Source organism: Chelonia mydas, chromosome 3 (genome assembly GCF_015237465.2).
Source record: "Chelonia mydas isolate rCheMyd1 chromosome 3, rCheMyd1.pri.v2, whole genome shotgun sequence".
In the NCBI taxonomy this organism is placed as follows: Eukaryota; Metazoa; Chordata; order Testudines; family Cheloniidae; genus Chelonia; species Chelonia mydas.
The window spans coordinates 63,960,871-63,979,605 of record NC_057851.1 but is presented as its reverse complement, the minus strand read 5'-3'; the positions used below and the strand labels follow the sequence as shown (position 1 = coordinate 63,979,605).

General features: G+C 43.8%; 1 protein-coding gene across 7 annotated transcripts in view; it reads left to right on the top strand.

Moving 5' to 3' along the window:
• SNX14 (sorting nexin 14) overlaps positions 1-18,735 on the top strand; it is a 79,636-nt gene that overhangs the window by 58,646 nt on the left and 2,255 nt on the right. For 3 of the 7 annotated variants that reach the window (XM_037894422.2, XM_043542624.1, XM_043542625.1), the window contains 6 exons: positions 274-397; positions 931-1,095; positions 2,085-2,180; positions 10,803-10,894; positions 11,108-11,164; positions 12,218-12,288. In XM_037894422.2, coding sequence (XP_037750350.1) covers positions 274-397; positions 931-1,095; positions 2,085-2,180; positions 10,803-10,894; positions 11,108-11,164; positions 12,218-12,250 — 567 coding nt within the window. In that variant the 3' untranslated portion in view covers positions 12,251-12,288. Of the gene's footprint in view, positions 1-273; positions 398-930; positions 1,096-2,084; positions 2,181-10,802; positions 10,895-11,107; positions 11,165-12,217; positions 12,289-18,735 lie in introns of those variants that run through there. The other 4 variants (XM_037894423.2, XM_043542623.1, XM_037894421.2 and 1 more) reach the window with 2 other exon arrangements.

Here is an 18,735-nt window from a genome sequence, read left to right as displayed (position 1 = left end):
GCGGTTTGCTGCTCCAGGCCAACGGGAGCTGCTGGAAGCAACGGCCAGTACGTCCCTCGGCCGGCGCCACTTCCAGCAGCTCCCGTTGGCCTGGAGCAGCGAACTGCGGCCACTGGGAGCCGCGATCGGCTGAACCTGCGGACGCGGCAGGTAAACAGCCCCTGGCGGGCCGCGCCGGTTTTTCGCTGCACAAGCGGTGGAACAAGTTTGGGAACCACTGCTCTAGTTTTCTTTAATTTGTTTGTTTTTCAAGATGTAATGTTTCTATTTTAGCTTTTCAATGATCTGTTCAAGAACAATGCAAACCGCTCTGAGAATATAGAGAGAAGACAAAATCAGAACTACTTTATAGAGATGATAACAGTAGAAGGAGTCTATGACTACTTAATGTATGTTGGTAAGAAATTATTTCTCTTTGTACTTGGTATGAAGTATAACAGAGGTGCAAAAATTCAGGGTGTTTAGAGTGCTGTTTGAAAAGTTTGTCTAAAGTTTACAGTTTGTTATAACAAGGAACATGCCAGTTAGGGTCACTATCCTGTTTTTAAAGTTCTTGCTATTAGGGTGTCACAAATGTAGAAGTATCACTCTGATTGCTCTGCTTGCATGTTGTATCCCTTCCCCTCCTCTCCCCTACACACTTAGGTTTTGTATTTAGAGTGTAAAGCTGCTTGAGGTGTAGACCATGTCTTCCTGTGGCCACTCTAATTTAAATAAATAATACCAACACTTGGTATTTTTGTAGTAAATGTAACACGAACAGATTTAAAAGCTAAAGGATCTGCTGTAGGTTGGGGGGAATGAGGTCATGTTGCATGAAGTTAGCTATCTCTTTTTTTTGGAAATATCAGTGTGCACACTTTTTAAGAAATAAAGCAAGGTACCATGATGATGGGAGCCTTCTTCATATGTGTAATAATAACTTTGCAGGTAGAGTTGTTTTCCGTGTTCCTGACTGGCTGCACCACCTCTTGATGGGGGGAAGAATTCTCTTCAAAAACACATTGGAGATGTACACAGACTACTATCTACAGTACAAATTAGAACAGCTATTTCAGGAGCACCGCTTGGTATCACTGATAACACTCTTGAGAGGTTAGTGAAAAGTCATGCAAATACTTCTTCTTTTATCATGTGCTTCTTGTACATGTTTAAACTGCAGTGGTACTTATTTATAAGATATTGATGACTTAGTTTTATACTTGTAGCACCCTTTTTTGTGAGCAACCCAAAGTGCTTTGCAAACTATATAGTGCAACATGTGAAAAAGAACACTTGCGCAACATAAATGAGTCAAGAGATTCCAAAAGTTAGTTTCTGCACAGTGTTAGTTTGGTTTTGTTGCACATCCTTGATATTTTATTATAGAATTAAGTATTGTGAACAATAATCCACAAAGGCTTATAGTGAGCAAGGAAAAGAAGACTAAAAGACTAATGATCAACATGGTGGAGCTAATGATGCAGTATATATATTGAGTGTAGGAAATTCCTAAAGTGTATGTTATATTTTAATCTTTTTTGGGGGGAAATTAATGCTAGGTTTTTTAATTGTTTCCCTTTTTTTATAAGGGTGGCGGGAAGGCAGAGAAAATGAAGCCCATAGTTGCTAGCTAACAAGTACCAATTGACCATAGACTGAACAAAATTGGCATATTTAGGAAAATAACTTGGGTGGAGGCCAGTTATGAAAATTACAGCTTCCGAAGAGTTATTGTGAATGAATGAAACTAAAGCGAGGAAGCTTTAAGTGACTGAAACCAAAAGTGGTAGCTGCTCGTGAACGTTGTAAATATTTTTAGTCCTCTGTAGTAAATATGGCTTTGCAATAGGCCCCATCAGTACTGCAGGGCTGTTTGACATAATGTGAAGGATATCTTTTTACAGTTATAAGTACAGGGGGAATTATAGTTAAGCAGCATATAATTAACCTACAGTGGAATTTAGCCAGAATTCTGTGCTGCTGCAGAATTGTGATGCTCTTTAAAAACAGCTTAACACAAGGAATGAGTTGGCAAAACACTATGTATGACTTTACTGAAAACCAACTCCTAAATGGCATTTTTGTTCTTTTGGTTGTTACAGATGCTGTGTTTTGTGAGAATACTGAACCTCGCTCACTTCAAGATAAACAGAAACGAGCAAAGCAGACCTTTGAAGAAATGATGAGATACATTCCAGGTTCCACATTTATGACCTATATAAGCTTTTTAATCCTTCAGTCAAGCACCTAGCCCAAATATAATATAATAATGCTAACTTTCCAATCCATAAAGTAGTTATCTGGCTGAGGTTTTAAAGAGTTGCCTAAAATGCTGCTGCTTAATGAGACTTTCATTTTCAAACTTCCATAGTTTTAACGAGGGTTACTTGCACCCCTAGGCCTTTTGTGTGATGGTTCAATAATGACACTGTGCAGGTCAGGAGGAGCGTGGGATCTGAACCAGTTGAAAGACTGACACTGATCTTGAGCAAGTCACTCCACTTCTTTGTACATCATTTGGCCCAGCTGAAAACTGAGTAAAAAGCAGGGATGCAGTGAAAACCTGAAGAAGAATCTCATCTGAGCTGTACTTTCCCTATATAAATTAGGAAAAAAATCTGGTGATTAGAGGTCATCCAATAATAATTCATTGCAAATGTAATTTGAAGTTGTTCTTTGAGTGCTGATCTCTGTGTGTTCTGCACATGGGTATGCATGAGCTCCATGCGCCGATACTGGAGATTTCTACCAAGTAGAATCCATTGGTCTGCGCCTGAATACTTGTTCCCCTTGTGCTCCATATCAAGGATATATGGGGTTATGTAAACTGATGCCAGTTCCCCCTTACACCGGTGCATGGCCTGAGTTGGAATCCTCTGTGTCCAAAGCTATGTTTGCATTGTCACTCAAAAACCTGGAAATATAATTGTATATAGTTTTAGTAGTCTTAGTGTGTTTATAGTTTAGTTAGTATAGTTTAGTTTCCCCTGCCTCAGGGATCGTCTTCCTGGGGAGAAGTACTGTGCCCAGAATCCTGAGGTTTAAGAACTGTCTTCTGACCCTGCTTGTTCTCAGTCAATAGTGAGCACCATTGCTCCCTTTACTGCCTTGGTGAGGCTCATGTTTCTGCCAGCTGCAGCATCTGACCCTCCTTCTCTCTCCAGACCCATGTGGCATGAGAACTTTGACTGAGGAAGTACCCCTTGGAAAAGGCCATGAGACCCAGTAGGATCCAGGCCAAGGAGATCCCCTGGTTCATTGGCCTCAGTCTCAGAGTGGTGCCCCTCCGAGCAAGCGTTCAGGAGCAGATGCCAGAGCTGTTGAGCCCAAGGAATCAATGCCTTGGGGCGCTCTCATGAACACAAAGACAGATCTGCTCCTACAAAAAAGGATCCTTTCCTGACTGTCCAGTCAGGTGAGTCCTAATGTATGGGTCCTAAAGACTTAGGTCCACCTCAGCCTTCCAACCATGAGGATAAGGTGTTTAGGAGAAAGGATCTATTGGTACCAGCTGTGGCTACAGCTATACAAAAGATCAGCATGTATTGACACCAACTGAAAACTCCAGGTTGAACTCTTCTTCCGCAGTAGTAACTTGCTCCCAGAAGGATCCGTTGACTGCTGTGACATTGGACGCAATCACCTCATGCCCTGGGATGGACTGAAACCTATACCTCACCAGAAGATATTTTCACCCTACCTTACCCTCAATCTCCTGTCCTTTTGAGTCCAGCCCTCCTGAAGGACATTTTGACACCAGAGGAAGAAACCCCTTTGAAGAGAAGTGGATACTCCCATTCATAAGTTGGCACATTCATCCACCGGTATCGCTAGTGGAACTAGAACCTGCCTTCTCGTCATCAGAATCTGATGTTCCTGACCCACAGGGAGGCTAGCTTGGACAGAGACTCTAGGAGGTCTTGGACCCATCCTCCACCCAGATATGACAACCTAGGGGACTGATGGTACCTGATGCATTGCAGTCGTCTCCTTCCCCCCCCAGCCTCCCCAACTTGTTGCCTCTTCATATTGGCCCTATTGGGCACCACAGGATTCCTATGCTAGGCACTCCAGATCTGAACATGAATCCCACTGCACCCTCTCCTCCTAGCTGACACCAGCTGGCTCTTTTGGAGTATGCAGAGGAGGAAATCAATCCAGATCCACAGGTACCAATAGGTATTTCATCCTCTTCACCTGATGGGGCAGTTGCCCCATCTTCACCATCTCTGCTTGATGATCAGAGGCAATACCAAGAGGTCTTGCAGAGGGTTGTGGCTAAGTGCCAGATTCCTCTTAAAGCAATCCATGTTATACAGCATTGGCTCTTGGATATCTTGCAGCCCTCAGGCCCAAGCTGGATGGCTCTCCCAATAAATGAGGCCATTATGGAATCATCCAAGGCAGTTTGGCATACTCTTGTTTCCTGTGCGCCCCCCCCCGCCACCCCAAAAAAGGTCTGAAAGGCAATATTTTATATCCGCTAAAGGTGCAGTTTCTGTTTATTCACTCTGGTCCCAACTCTCTAGTAGTAGCCACATATTTTCTCTGTTGCCACAGTGAAATCCAGGCTAGAAAACACCAGGGCACCCCCTGCAGACAAAGGAGCTAAACGCCTTGACCTTCTAGGGAGGAAGGTATTTGAATCCACCAGCCTTGAGTTTAGAATTGCTAACTACCAGGCCCTGATAGCAAAATAGATTTCACAAATTACTCCAAATTCTTGGAATTCAAAGACAAATTCCCTCAGGAGGACATGGCTCAATTCCAAGCTCTCATGAAGCAGATACCATATCTAGAGTTATAGCTAAAGCAATAATTATGAGGGGTGAATCTTGGCTCCACTCCTGGGGGTTCCCCAAGGATGTCCAGAATAGTATTGAAGACTTGCCTTTTGAGTCTGATCTCTTCAATGAAAAGACTAACAAGTTTTTACGCTTGCTAAAAGACTCCAGGACAGTCCTCCACCCCCTGGACATTTATATCCCGGCTCCAACGAGAAAATACCACAAACAGGAATATAAGCCAAGAGCTCTCCCTCAGCTGTTCTACCACCAGTTCCCTTACAAACTGTCGTGGAAAGAGAAGGGAGTACAAAGACCCAGCTGCACACATCCTCCACCTCAGCTGCAGCCACTCTACCTCACCCACCAACCAGGAGTTACTTTTGACAGGATGCTCGAGAACTGTGTACCCTTGTTGATGCAATTTCCTACTACTCCCCTCCCCCGACAACTGCCACCTGGCCCCTTTCGTCCACAACTGGAGGGCAATAACAGACAAGTGGGTATTTGAGATCATCCACTCTGGCTGCATTATCAAGTTTCTCTTCCTGGCTCCTCCTCAGGGACTACTCTCACAAGGAAATCCTCTCTCGGGAGGTAGACACTCTCTACTAGAATGAGTGCCACCTTAACATCAAGACAAAGGATTTTACTCCCTATATATCATAGTTCCCCAGAAAAAAGGAGAATGGAGACCCATTCTCAACCTATGTCAGTTGAATTTCTTTATTTGCAAATCAAAATTCCACATGGTCAATCTGGCATCAGTAAGTCCCCCCCCGGAGAAGGGCACATGGTTTGTGGCTCTCAGCATGAAGAGTCTTACTTTCACAATGACATTCATCTGGCCCACAGAAGGTTCTTCAGATTTCTGGTAGGACAAGAGCACTACAAGTTCAGACTACTGCTATTCAGGCTGGCACTGGAACCCAGGGTCCTCACTAAAGTCATCTCAGTTGTGGCAGTCCAGATGAGACAAAGCAGCTATACCAGCTTCCCCTACCTGGACCATTAGGTCATAACTGGCAGATTGGTCAGGACACCCAGTCAGTGACCATATCCTTACTCTGTCTTCTGCCACCCTTGAGAACCTGCGTAAACAGAGAAAATACAGACTTGGTCTCAGAATTAAGGGCAGTCTGCCTAGCCTGCAATGCATTTCTCAACTTACATGGTTCCATCATATTCAGATAATGTCAGATAATGTGGCGATGATCTTCTATATAAGCAAACAAGGTGGAGCGAAATATCTTCCTCTCTGTATAGAGGCAGTCAATTATGGAATTAGTGCATTGGGAACCACATCATGCTCTTGGCAACATACCCACCAGGTGCGCAGAACTCTCTGGCAGACAGTCTCAGTGGACACTTTCCCACATACCATAGATGTGAGATACACAATTCTCTTCTGAACAAAGTCTTCACCCAGTGGAGAACATCATCTTGGGACCTGTTCACCTCCCGGATGAACAAGAAGTTCAACCTAGACTGCTCCAGAGCAGCACTTGGTCAGGTCTCCGGGGGCAATAATGCTCTATCCTGGACAGACCACCTGAGGTACACCTTTCCTCCCCACAGGTTCTGCAAAAGATTTGTCACAAGAAAGCTCAAGCCATGCTCATCACATCCAACTGGCTCAGATATTTCTGTTTGCTGTTTACAAATGTCCTCCTGTTCTCCCATCAGCTTCGACCCCTTCCTGGATCTGTTAACTCAGGAGAATACAAGATCAGACATCTCAGCCTGGACCCTCTTCACCTCAATGGTTTGGTATTTGGATGGGCAACAGACCTAGAATGTTTGTGTTTGGAGGCTGTTCAAGATAACCTCAATCAAAGCAGAAAAGACTGTCAGAAAATGCTATTTAGTTAAATGGAGATGTTTCTCTACCTCGAGACAACAGAACTAATTATCCCCCAAAGCAACAGGAATACCTGCTATTTTAGACTACCTACTCACCCTCAAGACATTGGGACTTTCCATTAGCTCACTGCAAGTCCACCTAGCAGCAGTCAATGCCTTCCATCCTCTCGTGGAAGGCGGTTCTGTTTTTACTTATCAACAATAAGGTCTCATTAGGACCTTCCCACTGGTGGTGAAACCATCGCTGCTATGGGACATCAATCTTGACCTCTCAGTACTTACCAGACCATCCTTTGAACCACTGGCCATGTGTTCCATTTCCTGCCTGTCCATGAAGGTCACTTTCCTAGTCACCATCACATCTGCTAGAAGAGTGAATGAGCTGGGAGCACTCATAGCTGTCTTGCCCTATTCCACATTTCATAATGAGAGAGTTTCTCTTTGCATCTACCCAAAAGTCTTCCCTAAGGTAATTTCCAAACTTCACATAAATCAACTTATCTTAAATAATAAATCAATAAATCAGTATTCTTTCCAAAATCTCGTGCAACCAATGAGACGATTACTCTTTCTCGACATAGAATGCTAAAGCCCTTCTGATCTGCCAAGAACTAACCAATTATGAAAAGGCCTACACTATTTGTCGCTCTAATGGAACAATCAAGGGGACAAGCATCTGCCCAGAGACTCTCTAAGTGGGTCTCTGGCTATATCATTCTTTATCAGCTGGCGTATAATGCACTGCCAGATGGGGTGCGGGCCCATTCCATTACAGCATAGGCAACCTCAATATTATCTCTCTGAGAAGTATCTATGCTGGAAATTTGTAAGGTGGCAACCTGAAGCAGTTCTTTGAGTAGATGCAGCCATGTATTCCACTTAAGTGAGTGCACTGCCCAGAGCACCGGAGCCAGAGAATTTTGCCTAGTGGTACCCATAGGAGGCAGCACTCATGCCTCATGCTCATAGTGCCTCCCCTGGCTATATGAGGCAGTGCTGCCTCAAACCCCCACAGCTGCTTCTTACCACCTGTGGCTGGAGTTGGAGCTCTGTGTGGTTCTTAACCTCCCAATCTCTCTCTTTATGGTCTTACCCTGTTGTATATAGTTAGTATATACCTTAGTGGTAGTTTGTGTTAGATTTAGTTAGTACTTCCCTAGTGTTACCCCTAACAACAATCTCCACACATGGTGCTTGCTGTGCTTGGGTGAGGCTCACGTCAAAGAATGGTGTTTGATTTGCAGATTGTTCACAAAATGGACTTAGGTGGCATGGGGCCTTTGCCTAAAGCAGCACCTGCTCAAAGGGTCCATGCAGCCTGCTTTGACACCGAGGTCAGGTTCTGAGAGTGCTGCCAGTTTGCACTCTGGAGCTGGTGACTATCTGAAGAGATGCAGGAGCTGCTTCCCATCAAGTGCACCGAGGCAGAGATCGCATAAGACCAATCAAGACCCTCCAGGTTTCATGCACCATCTTACACCACCAATGTTACCATGGTAGCACTCCTCACCCTCCACTTCGGCATTGTCAGATGTATCAGTACTGCTGCTGACTTCAGGGCCGATGCCACTCGGAGCACCAGAAACAATGGAGGTGTACTTGGTGTCGGCGGTGCAATTTCTACCATCAGTGTCAGTCCCTCCCTGGTTTTGGGAGACGGATTAATCAGACTATTAGCTCACACCCTCAGGGCTGGCTCTATTTTTATCCCTGGAAACCAGAGATGACTTGGTGTCAAGGTTGGGATTTTCCTCCTTCCATTCTCCATCACGTAGCCCACACTGGGAACCATTCATGGAGTATTGTGGGTACTGGGATTGGCACTTGTGTGGCAGTTGGGATAGGACCCCATGCCCTGCACCTCCTGGCCACTAATGCCCTCTCATTATGCCCAGTGGCCTCCATAGAATTTGCGGGGTGCTCCTCAGTCATGGTGGTCGCACTCCACATCTCGCTCCAAGGCGAGATCACTAGGCATGTCTGTGGTGAGGGACGTTGACTTCCCACAGGTTCAGGCACCAGTGAGCCTTCCCATTGTAGAGCCTCCAGAGTTGTCCCATCCAGGACCACCTGTCCAAGAACAGGATCCAGTCCTGGTGCAGTTAACTGCCTCTTCATCATCCTCAGATGATTCAACGATGCTTGGCTCTTCCTTTCCTTCGGTGCCTGAGGACTTCAGGGTCTACCATGACATTTTGCAGTGTATGGCTTTTTTCCTGGGCATTCTCCCTGCAGGAGAATGTCCATAAATTCTTGGATATCCTGCAGCCATCTGCTCCTGGGAGAATGACCCTCCCTATTAATGATGCGGTCCTGGAGCCTGTGAAGTTTCTTTTTGGAGCATGCCGGCTTTGGTGCCCCCTGCTGCAAAGCATTTGGGGAAATGCTACTTCTATTCATACCTGAAACATTACACCTTAGTCCAGGCCTATTCTGCAAATGCAGCTGTTGGGACAACTGTATTATAGACCTCTGTAGTAACTGTATCCTGATACCTCCTGTCCTGTTTGAATACTGCTTACCCATCATCCACATGTCAAATACACATAGGGACCAGCGCTCAAAGAAATGAAAGTTACTTACCTGTAGCCTGAGGTTCTTCGAGAAGTATGATCTCTATCTGTATTCCACACCCCTTCCTCCTTACTTCCTGCTTTGGATCCTATTTGATTTTCAGTAAGAGAAAGAACTGGAGAGACATTGGTCCACACCTGTGAAGGCTGATTCCCCACTCTAGCACTCCGAGTGCAGAAGGTGGGGTCCCACAAGGATTTTAAAAATTAATACTTGCCACTCCAGGCTTGTATTAAACCCCCAAGGTTACAGCTTTTCTCTGACCTTGGCTTGGTAAATGCTGCCACCCCCCTGTCTCTTGCAAATCCTGGAAAAACTCACTTGGGAAGTTTTCCCTGAGGCCCCTTGGCTTTTCCACCCCTTCCTCAGGGAAGCCGAGAAACAAACAAAAGGGAAACCTATTTGTTGCCACCAGCTAATGGAAAAATGCATGCACAGACCTTTTAAGACACACAACCAATCAGGTTCTTAAAAAAAGTAAATTTTATTAAAAGTAAAAAAGAAAATATATCTGGAACTTAGGCTTTTGCTAGATTTTAAAAGAGCAATTCCAAAAATTAAGCACCCAAAATAGCTTTCTTGGGGGTTCAGCTTAAAGGTTACAAGCAAACAAAAGCATCTGGGGTTAGCACAGAGTCATCCACAAGCCTTACAGAAAATAGATGCAATTAGGGTTATTTCTTTTATCTAAACATTCCTTGTCCCAGTGAATTCTTCTAGGTACGGACGATGAATTTTCATACCTGGTCCAAACTTTACACAGCATTCCAGATACCCCTGTCTCCAGCCCAGAGAGAACAACAGAGAGTCAAAGGGAAAACTTTTCCCCTTTTAAAAAGTTCTAGCCTTCCCATTGGCTTTTTTGGTCAGGTGCCCACTCCCTTTTCTTTTACCTGGGGACTTTTTAACCCTTTACAGGTGAAGCAAGCAGCCACCAAGAGGGACTTTATAGCTAACTATCTGGCTAGGTGCCCAAAAAAGGGAGCTCCCCCCTTCATTTATCACAACATCTCTCCTTATACCCTCAGTACAGAGCATGAAGGGGAGTAACTGCTCAGGCATGGACTAATGGATGCTACTTGCTAGAAATTACATCTCAAAGAACCTCCGTATACAGATAAGGAACTTATGTTTTATTACACAAAGCATTAGGGCAGTAAACTCAGGTTGTATTTTTTTTCACCTAAAATCTGGCAGTGACTTAGTTCTATGCCATTGAAAGTAGAACTACAAGTGAAAAGATATATGTGTATATCGCTGCAGTAGGTTGGCTAACAAAGGTATAATTTATCTCATATTAAGAACTTGAAGACATAAGCTTCCACTTGTACCTCTTGAAATTCATTTAGTACACCCTGTGGCTAATTCTTAGCTAAAATAGTATAATCAAAAAGTAAAAAAGGGTTCAGAAAGATTTTTGACTTAAGTGGTTATAAAAACAAATTCATTTGAAAGGTAAAGTTATAGCATACAAGTTTAGAGCTATTGGAAGTGCTGAGGATATGATCTACTGAATTTTGGTCTAGCCATGCTTTACTATAGCACATAACTAATTTGTAATGGCTTTTTGTGATTGGTATGTGTTGGTATCTGGTCTAGATTTGATAGGCAAATGCATTGGAGAAGACGCCAAGTATGAAGGCATCAGACTTCTGTTTGATGGAATGCAGCAGCCAGTGCTTAACAAGCAGGTACTTTTAATTCTGAAAATAATTACATGAGAAACCTTACCTCTTGGTGCAGTGTTTCATAAAAGGCTTTCAGTGATCTTTTGTGTATCCCAGGTAAATGCAAATTCTCTTTTAATTATTAAAAATGAAGAGCAATATAGTTGTTTTAAAGGGTTGTCATTAGAACTGACTGTGATCCTTTTACAACAGCTACTTTTTCTGGTTTTTTTTTAGTTGACTTATGTTCTGCTGGATATTGGGATACAAGAACTGTTCCCAGAACTCAATAAGGTATGTGATGACAAACCCATATAAGTGCTGCAGAATAGATCTCCTCTAATCATAGTCACTTTAAACTCCTCCACTATATTAATCACAAGCAGATAGACAAGAAATCTCAACAGTTACTGTTATCATTACCCATCTAAAGGGTAACTTCATTGAGGAGTCTGTATTTTGTTAGGTTGAAAGATGCCTTCGGATCTTCCAAGGCCAAACGTCTTAATTTTTGCTGATTAAAATTTTTCTCATGAGGCCTGTAAGTTGTGCTAGAAGTAGAGGTGCCAATGGAACTGTGCAGGGTAGCCAGCGGGGTATCCCCGTATGCCTTGTCATTATTGACTGTCAAATTTCAGCAGATGCTGCCTTTGGAAAATTTATCCTGCTTGTTGCATTCTGATGGAGGTTCAGCATTTTTCCCATCAAATGTGTATTTTGTTGTACCTAATTTTGGTTATTGCTTTCTGGAATTCTCAGTGTCCAGATAAAGGAGAGAGTAACCACATGGCTAAAAAGTACTGTATAAGGGCTAAGCACTATTTATATAGTGTATAGTAATCTGGAGGGGTGTGATGTGTTTGTATCTACTGTGTATGTCAAACTTTTTGAAAGAGAATTGCATAATGAGTTTTTTGTTAGCCAAGTAACTTTGATATTTTATTTAAAATATAGAACTTGCATCTTAACAACTGAGATTGTAAGCACCGCAGCACGGGAGCTGCATCTTAGAGTTTGCATAATGCCAAGCACAGTTTTAGCACTTAACACAAAAATAATACTCTGTCGTTGGAGCCAAATTAATATTTCAGTTTTTCTTGGTAAATATAAGTTAATAATGGAGGTTGAAATGGAGGTCATCTATATTACTTACTTTCACGAAAGAGAGACCTAACTTACTTAGTTGAAACTGCTTTGTGCCTCGACTCGTATTTAATTCCTCTTGTATTTACGCGTTCTAGTGATTTCAAATCGAGGGCAGTGGAAATAAGTAAAGGGAAAAGAGAAGAAGCTTTATGGCCCAAGACTATCAGGTTGCTACTCTAATGCACTGAACTATTTCTGTAGGTGTCCTGGTACTTAACGCTATATCACCAGTAACATTAGCCAATCCCTCAACTGAAGACTTCAAAATGAAGGTTAGAAAAAATGGTTCAAGTTTTTAAAAATCTTACAGGACAAGTTGAATTGTATAATCTGCAGTCATGCTAGACTGCATGTAGATGTACAAAGAACCTATCAAGAAGTTGAAAAAGAAAATGAACTCTGGGAATTATGTACTCCAGAAATTGACCAGTACAGAATGGGGAGTTCGCCCCCAAACACTCCAAGCAACCAGTCACTCCTTGTGTTACTCAATTGCGGGTATTGTGCACCAGTATGGTCATGCTCCATCCATGCACACGCAATTGAGACTGACCTCAGTCAATCCTGTAGGATCATCATAGGGACTTTGAAACTGACCCCCACACTGTCACTATACTGCCTTTTGGGATTGCACCACCATCAGTGAGGTGGGATGCCTTCAGTAAAAAGGACACTAAAACAGATGCATGATCCAAGACACGCATTGTATGGACACATTCCACCGTCCAAGAGGCTGAAGTCCAGAAAGATATTTGCCTCTGAATATCCCGTACTTCAGAATACCATTGTGGAAGGAGAGAAATGCCAGTGATTCCAGAGAACCTTCAGAACGACTCCCACCAGACACCTCGAACTGGTTGCTCTAAATCACATGAGAGCTAGGGTGGTAAAGCCTTGTGACACTATGACCAAGTGGAATTTGATAAATGACCCCAAATGTGAATGTGGAGAGCCTAGTCCAGTGGCTTTCAACCTGCGGGCCACTTGTGGGCCAATTAGCACACAGCTGCGGCCCAGCTGTCTGTTTAAAATTCAAAATTTGCCACTCCAGTCTGGCAGAGGGTGGGGTTGGCTCAGGGGGAGACAGCATCTGGCAGTCCTACTGGAGCGCTCCTGCCAGCAAGGGGCAGGTGAGTGCTGCAGGGGGCAGGGTGTGGGAGAGTGGGTCTATGGGGGGGCTCTGAGCACAGAGGGGGTTGGGGTGCTGGGCAGTATAGGTGTGGGAACTAGAGGTTTGCTGCGGTACTGCAGCACCCCTAGGTTTTAGTGGGGCTCTGCTCCTGGCCCCAGGCCTGTGGTCCTGGCTGCCCGGTCAGCCTCGCGTGGTGGGGTCTGGGTCCCAGCTGCCCAGCTCCACACCCAGGGCTCCACTTCTGGCCCCGCTCTGTGGAGGGATCTCTGGGTAGGGGGCACTGGGCATAGGGGACTGTGGGAGGTTTTGCAGGGGGGCGCTACGGTTCTCAGCCTGCGGCCCATGTAACATATTGTGGACCACATATGTGGCCCATAGTGATAAATATGTTGAGAACCACTGGCCTAGACAACCACTTGAACACAGTCTAATGCAGTGCTCTCTATCAGTATCTTCCACTGCCGAAGGAACTATTTGATACGTGGAGATAAGTGATAACGCCAGGTCTTGGTTGTTGTTTTAAAGCAATTAGCTATGATGATGATGTACAGGAAGAACGCCAAGCCTTCTGTTTGTGTGTATGGTACATTACTCAAATTGAGTTTCTTCTCTAAATCAAAGAAAGTCAAAAGGCTTAATTAAAATCTGGGCTATAAACGGGCTGTGATCACAAGGATCTAAAGCCATCATCACAATTCCTTTAACTCAGGCAAGATTGACTTTGCTTTTGCTTAATGTTTCAGCCATGTAGCTGGGCAGAAGGAGCTTTGAAACTACTCCTTGCTACAGCCATTGGCCTAATTGACTAAAGAGCTATGGCCCTAGCTCTGGAAGCTTGATGCTCTTTTCCCCTCCCCACTTGGTGGAAGCTGAGAGGGTCTAGGTCTCTTTCTTGGACTTCAGTGGCTGAAAAAGGGCAGAGATGAGGCCTCCACTTGACAAATTCAGCTACTCCCTCTTTGGCATGTGTGAAGGGGGCCTTTCCTCCTAGGAGGCAAAAACATTCTAGTGGAGATAACAGGACTGGGATCAGGGTTGGGGGGAGGCAGCAGAAGAGAGACAACTGGTATATGAGGGGTGGAAAACATGGCACAGGATGAGGGATAAGATCTGGAGTCCCAAAGTACCAAGAAAACAGGGGAGAATAAAATAGGTGATAGTTGCTTGATTCTAGGTTGGGGATTACATTTTGATTTCACCCCCATTCCTCCAATCTGTCTGTCTAATTCCCATTGATTTGGTAGCTGAAATTTTCATATATAGTCTCCCTCCTAAAAATGCCCTTCCCACTACCCTTTTTGAAAGAGCCTTGAAGGGAATCTCTTCTTCTTTCCCTCCAATAAATGAGGGGGAGGCGGGGAGCCCTGAAATTACAATCCGGTTTTTGCTTAGTTATTAGTTAACTGGTTTTTTTTTTTTCGCAGAAGTCTTGACTCAAGTGTCTGGTCTGGCCAGAGTTACTTCAAGACTTCTGAGATTTATGTTCATTATAAAAATTAGTGAGTTACAACCAGTTACCTACAGAATGGTCCCTGTTTAACGTTGGCTTTCTTTTTGTCCAGTTGAGGAATTGTATTAAAACTAAAAATATATTCAGATTCTGAGCAAGAACACAAAAAATGAGAGCTCCTCCCATCAATATTTAAAGAGAGGCTGAACCTAGCTTTTGGAGCATTGTTGTTACAGAACACTCACTGTGACGGGATCCCTGGGGTGCAGCCTGCGACTGAGGGACCACTGTGTCCCCTTAACTCTCCAGCCGGGGTAGTCTCTCACAATGCTTTGCTAGTGACAAGCAGCAAACCCCTCCAGGAGCTGTGATCACTCAACACAACTGCATGTGGAGCCCCACACCCAGCTAGAATGTATGAATGCTCCCAGAGCCACTCATGAATCACACAGATAAAGTGTTTTCATAAAATTAACATGTGCTGGGTCATCATCCAAGACTGCTATAACATGAAATATATGGCAAAATGCGGGTAAAACAGAAAAGGAGACATACAATTCTCCCCCAAGGTGTTCAGTCACAAATTATTTAATGCATTATTTTTTTAACGAGTATCATCTACATGGAAGCTTGACCTCTGGAATGGTGGCTGAAGCATGAAGGGGCATACAAATGTTTAGCATATCTGGCATGTAAATACCTTGCAATGCCGACTACCAAAGTGCCATGCGAACGTCTGTTCTCACTTTCAGGTGACATTGTAAATAAGAGGCAGCATTATCTCCTGTAAATGCAAACAGACTTGTTTCTTCTTAGCAATTGGCTGAACAAGAAGTAGGACTGAGTGGACTTGTAGGCTCTGAAGTTTTACATTGTTTTGTTTTTGAGTGCAGTTATGTAAGAAAAATCTACATTTGTAAGTTGCACTTTCACAATAAAGAGATTGTACTACAGTGCTTGTATGAGGTGAATTGAAAAATACTATTTCTTTTGTTTCTCATTTTTACAGTGCAAATATTTGTAATAATATAAAGTGAACATTTTATAATTTGTATTCTGTGTTGTAATTGAAATCGATAAATTTGAAAATGTAGAAAACATCCAAAAATATTTAATAAATTTCAATTGGTATTCTATTGTTTAACAGTGCGAATAAAACTGCAATTAATTGCGATTAATTTTTTTGAGTTAATTGCGTGAGTTATCTGTGATTGACAGCCCTGATTTATATAGAACAATGGCTTTCAGCAGATCATAACCTTTTCCTTGATACCTTACATGGCATGCTTTAAATGCAAGATCACAATTGTATATAAATGAGGAATATGGGGGTTACAGGGCACTCCGCCAAGGTATAGCGTGTCGCACTCACATAGTAGACACATCTTGGGACTCAGGGGAGAAGTCAGCTAATTTTTAAAAAATAAATCAAGTGTTTATGCTTCTCCCTCAGCAGCTGCTTGGGATTTTGGGAACAAATCTGCATTTTGAGGCAGCATTGCTTGTTCAAAAGACCTAAATGAGGACGTTTATTTTTGAAATATCCCATTGAAGATCATAGAATTGTACAATTATAGAAATGTAGGGCTGGAAGGGACCCCAAGAGGTTATCTAGCCCCGCGCTCTCTGCCAAGTATACCTAGACCATCACTGACAGGTGTTTGTCTAACTTGTTCATAAAAACCTCCAATGCAGGAATTCCACAACCTTTCTTGTAAGCTTATTCCAATGTTTGACTCTCTATGCAGGAAAACTTTCTAATAGCTAACCTGACTCTCCCTTGCTGAAAATTAAGTCAATTAGTCATTGTCCTACTTTCATTGGAGATAGAAAACAATTGATCACTGTCCTCTTTACAACAGCCCTTAACACATTTGAAGACTGTGATCAGGTCCCCCTCCTCAGTTGTATTTTCTCAAAACTGAATATGCCAGTTTATTTACCCTTTGTGCACATGTCAGATTTTCCAAACCTTTTATCATTTTAGTTGCTCTCCACTAGACTCTCTCCAATTTGTCTACATCTTTCTCAAGTGTGACACTCAGAACCGGAAACAGTACTTCAGCTGAGGCCTCACCAGTGCCTAGCAGAGTGAGACAGTTAACTCCTTTGTTTTACATACAACTCCCCTGTCATATATGTCCCAGAATATTAGCCTTTTTTGCACCTGTATCACATTGTTGGCTCATATTCAATCTGTGATGCACCACAACCCTAAGATCCTTTTCAGCAGTACTACCATATAGCCAGCTTTCCCCATTTTGTAGTTGTGCATTTGATTTTTTTCCATCCTAAGTGCACTTGTCTTTATTGCATTTCATCTTGTTGATTTCAGACAAGTTCTCCAATTTAAGGTTGTTTTGAATTCTAATTCTGGTCTTCAAAGTGCTTGCAAACCCTCCCAGCTTTGTGTCTTCTGCAGATTTTATAAATATACTCTCCACTCCATTGTAGTCATCGCATTAGGAATCCATTAGGAATGCAGCTTCGATGCAGAGTGCCCCACCAGAGATTCTGCAGCTCTTCGATCTTTGTGGTGCTGCAGAAGACGCAGACACCCTCCTCTAGTTGGGTGCCTCAGTCAAGTTCACCAGTACCATAGCCAGCTAGAGGCAGAAGCTCTAGAAAAGACTCGGAGGAGAGGCATTTCCTAGAGCACTCATTGACCAGAAAGAAGGGATCACTGCCTCTGGAACCTGGCCAGGTCCATCAAGGCTGACTTGTGAAAAATCCTTGTGTCAGGAATCATTACCACTACCAACCACTCCAGAGGCATATGAAGACCTGCTTAGCCTTTCAGTGCCAATATCCCCAGGGGTACAGAAAGGCTTCCAGTCACCACATCAGGAGCATGCGGTACCTCTACAGCCCATACTTCCACAAAAGCCAGTGCAGTTGAGAGGCAAGCCAGCAATGATATCCTTGGTACTGCCATCCCTGGATTCTGGCTACCTATCCCCAGTTCTGACTGGCTGTGCTCCTCCATTTTCTGAGGGCTCAGACTCTTCTTTGTCAGACTTGGGGGTGCATTCTTGAGTCCCAGCTAGTTCTCAGAGAACTGGGGACCATGGATGTCACAGTAATTACAGCACTGGCTGCCTCCTCAGGGGCAGTGGCCCAGTCAAGCATGAGTCCTAGGCCCATATCTGTGGCCATTCTGGATGCTGTGGGGAATCCCCCCCACCTGCTAGGACTTCTATTCACCTGCCTTGTTTGGTTTCCTCAAGGGTGCACCAAAAGAATTGGCACCACAGACAACATTCTCTAGTACCCGGTACTGAGAGCATCCAGAAGTCACTTGGGTGGCTTCTCCACCATAAGACTCAGAGCAGCCACTACCTCAGCATCCTGTTGTGTCCTCCTCTTCATCACCAGACAAGGCTGTAAAGGTGGCAGGTTTAAGCACCACCAGAGGACCATGAGGCTCATCAAGATCTACTGAGAAGGGTAGTCTCTTGTTCTTGACATTCAGGCAGAGGAGGTCTGTGAGAGCTCTCACAAGTTAGTGGACATTCTGTTACCAATGGCCCTTTCTAAAATGGCGCTGTGATTCATGAAGCAATTATGAAGCCAGTTAAGGCACTTGAGTAGATCCCCATATCTCCCACAACAAAATGGGCCAAGAGGATGTACTACAACCGTTCTAAAGGATATGAGCCCTTGTTTTCTCATCCTCCTCCAGGCTCCTTAGTAATAGAATCTGCTAATCAGCAGGAGAGGTAAGGATACCAAGCATCAACATGTAAAGGCAAAGATTCAAAAAGACTGGACTCGCTGGGTCACAAACATTAATCCTTGTGAAGTCTGCAATTTAGGATTGCAAACCAGCAGGCACTTTTGAATCGCTATGACTTCACGCTTGGGGAAGACATTAAATTCAAGAACAGGTTATCAGAGAGCTGCAGGCAGGAGTTCACTATAATGATGGAAGAAGGTAAGTTGATTGCCAGAACTGATCCTCAGAACAATTTGGATAGTGTGGACTTGGCAGCTCGAACCATGGCATCAGCTATTACTTTAAGATGTTCATGGTTTCAGTCCTCTGGGCTCCCCCAGAGGTCTGCCAGGCCATTCTTGACCTTGCATTCGAAGGTCCGTCTTTGGTTTTGGATAATTTAACAATAAGCTCCAGAGACC